The sequence below is a fragment of the Brassica oleracea genome, chromosome C5 (assembly GCF_000695525.1).
Source record: "Brassica oleracea var. oleracea cultivar TO1000 chromosome C5, BOL, whole genome shotgun sequence".
NCBI lineage: Eukaryota > Viridiplantae > Streptophyta > Magnoliopsida > Brassicales > Brassicaceae > Brassica > Brassica oleracea.
Window position 1 is genome coordinate 17140875 of NC_027752.1, and position 3316 is coordinate 17144190.

The window sequence follows — 3316 nt, forward strand, 5'->3', positions numbered from 1 at the left end:
TTCTAGAAGGCGGATACCCAAACCCCCCTCTGATTTAGGACGACAAACATCCTCCCAAACTTCTCTAGAGCCAGCAGCCGAAGTAGTCTTGTTCTTCCATAGGAAAGAGGCACAAAGAGAATCAACTTTTGCATAAAAAGCTTTGGGAAGAACAAACACTGCACTCCAAAAATTTACCTTTCGGTAAATCACAGACCCTACCATTCTCACTTTTCCAGCAAAAGACAAATATTTAACTATCCATGAATGCAACTTCCCAGTTATCTTGTCGATAAATGGCTGAAGAGTGGCCATCGTGAGTCTCCTGGGGTTCAGAGGGAGACCCAGATAGCGCGTTGGGAAGGTCCCGCGTTTAAACCCAGGTATATCTGAAAGTACTGAAGCTGAGATATCATCATAACCTCCAAATAAAATTTCTGATTTATCAGGGTTCATTGCTAGCCCACTTTTGCGCTTAAACTTGTCCATCGCTGAACAGATCCCAGTAAGTGAATGTCTAGAGCCATCAGTGAACACAAGTAGATAATCGGCAAAGAGTAGGTGAGTGAGTTTTGGATCAGAGGAATTAGGATGAAGCCTTATCTGCCCATTGTCCGCAGCTTGCGATATCATACTGCTGAGTGCCTCCATGACAAATAAGAAGAGATACGGTGATAACGGGTCACCTTGCCGTAGCCCTTTCTTACCGGGGAAGAAGCCTGCAAGCTCTCCATTGATTGCCACAGAAACCGCGGAGATGAGATGCACTCTTTGATCCACACTCTGAAGAGAGGAGGGAAGTTTTGAGCCTCGAGTAGCTTAAGCACGAAGTCCCAGAATACCGTGTCGAATGCTTTCCTAATGTCCACTTTGAGCATAGAACTTTTAGCACAGTCACGTTTGTCATAATGCCAAATCAGTTCAGAAGATAGTAAAACATTCTCCCCGAGGCTTCTCCCTTTTAGAAATGCTAACTGACTGGGGCTGATGCTCTCAGATAACACCTCCTTAAGGCGATTTGAGATAATCTTTGAGATTATCTTGTATACCAAGTTACAGCAACTGATAGGTCTAAAATCACCAAGCTTGCAGTCTTGAGGTTGCTTCGGAATAAGAGCAATTGCAGTGGTATTGATATCCTTTAGCAGTCTCCCATTGCGAAAGAACTCGCTGACCGCAGCAATAACATCTTTGCCAACTATGCTCCAAGTTGATCTATAGAATTCCACTGAGCATCCATCTGGTCTGGGACTCTTGCTTAGAGGCATAGCGAAGACTGTTTTGGTTATTTCATCTTCTGAGACAGGCCGAGTTAAGACCTAACAATGTGTATCTGAGCAACGGAAGGACAAAAGGTCTTGTAACTCTGCAACCGTGCAAGGCGACTCCTGCAAATCTGTATGACCAAGAATTCCCTTGAAATAACCAGCAGCGTGGCTCTTTATTTCCTCCGCGTTACCAATGAGTTTGTCGTCAGTGTCACGGAGATAGTAGATGTGATTATTTGCAGCCCGCTGGACCACACACTTATGATAGAACGAGGTATCTCGGTCACCAAGGTGATGCCATCTCACTCTCGATTTCTGTCTATAGAATTTTTCTTCAGCTTTTTTCAGTGTGTTCCATTTCGCCCTCTCATCATGTTCAAGACGGGCAGTAGCTGGGTCTGGATTAGAGAGCAGGCGACACTGGAGTTCAGAAACTATAGCTGACTGATCCTTCACTCGCTGAGAAATACCACTGTAATGTGTCTTGTTCAGCCTACGGAGCACACCTTTCATGAGTTTCTGAGATCGAAAGAGTTTAAACTGCAGTGATCCTTGTATGTTGTCGCAGTTCCAGGCCTCCCTTACTGAATCCAAGTAGTCTGGGTGATCTATGATGTGGTGGAAAAACTTGAAGGGCTTTACCACCCGGCAGCGTATTGAAGGCATTGTCACTAGACAACTTGCATGATCAGATTGCTGGGGTTCCAAGAATTCTCCATAGGCGTCCTGAAATGTTTGAGCCCACTGCTGGTTTACATAAAGATGATCAATCCTTTTCGAGATGGGTGCTGCATCGTTGTTGTTATACCATGTAAAAGGTAAGACTTTTGTCTGAGATTCAAACAAGTATGCCTGCTGAATTGCTAAGGCAAAGTCATCAATCCCAAAAGAATCAACATCAGTATCATGGTGATTAGAATGATGTTCTGCCCGTAAAATCTGATTAAAGTCACTACTGCCCAAGGATAGCGAGAGACAGGAGTTGATGCATTTAGCGAAGACAGCTCCTCCCATAGTGGCGCCATTCCTCTACCTGATTGAATGCGTAGACGAATGTAACGGTGAGGTTTACATTCTGTGCAGCAATAAAAAACCCACAGGTAACCGCTTGAGGCGAAGCTTAGTACATGGTCATCACGACATAAGGGTCCCAAACGACGATGATTCTCGCAGTACCGTGGTAAGATGAGTTTTCAAAAAACTTCCATCCAACTGGAAGAGCAGAAGATTGGAAGCTTTTGCGTGTCCATTCGCAGATTGGAAGCTTTTGTGATGTGGCGAGCGAGACTTGCAAAACGCTCTATTATCATCTCGAAGCAGGACAACAAAAAAGATGGATTTGATTATATAACATGACACACAACAATCCAATTTGGTAGTTTTTATTTTCTGTTAGAAATATTCTGATATGTACTTTATTCTCTATTTCTTTTCCCAACTGGCCGTCAAAGTAACGTTGGTGTAGTTGATAAAAAGGTGTCAGGTCCTGATCCATGTTATTGGCAATCTCAAAAACATCAAGTGTTACACTGTGAGGAGAAGCTTCAACTGTGTAGAGCCAAATAAGGAAATTTACGCAACTAAACTGTGTCAAATCAAAATTGTTTAAGTTAAATTAATCGAATAACAAAACCAAGCCTAACAAACAAAAAATCGATTTTCCTATCTCCATCAATGTCTCTTAATTAAGATAAAAGAAGAAAAGAAATGGTGTGAGGTGCCGTGAGTTATTCGACAACTGGTCTATAGATGTTACGTGTCGGGGCCGGACTTACGTTCACATACGCAAACAAAGTCATAGCTTAAATAAATTAAAAAGGAGAAATATAAGCAACAATAAACATCTTTCGAGGAGAGATAGAGAGAGCGGCGGAGAGGTAAGAGAAGCAAGGGTTTTGTGTTTATGAATATGGAGTCGAGTGAGGACGTGGAGGTTCTGAGCAGAGCCATCGAAAAACTTCTTGATGAGAAGAGGAAGAGAGAAGCTGCTGGTGACTCCTTCATCGAAGACGACGACGACCAGCTTCTCCTCACTAAGCTTATATCCCAGGTGCCTTTTCTTCCCCCCC

General features: G+C 43.2%; 1 protein-coding gene across 1 annotated transcript in view; it reads left to right on the forward strand.

Moving 5' to 3' along the window:
- Positions 1 to 3026: 3026 nt before the first annotated feature.
- Positions 3027 to 3316, forward strand: part of LOC106343331 — a 1406-nt gene continuing 1116 nt past the window's right edge. The window contains exon 1 of the mRNA XM_013782512.1: positions 3027 to 3297. Coding sequence (XP_013637966.1) covers positions 3151 to 3297 — 147 coding nt within the window. The 5' untranslated portion in view covers positions 3027 to 3150. The remainder of the gene's footprint in view (positions 3298 to 3316) is intronic.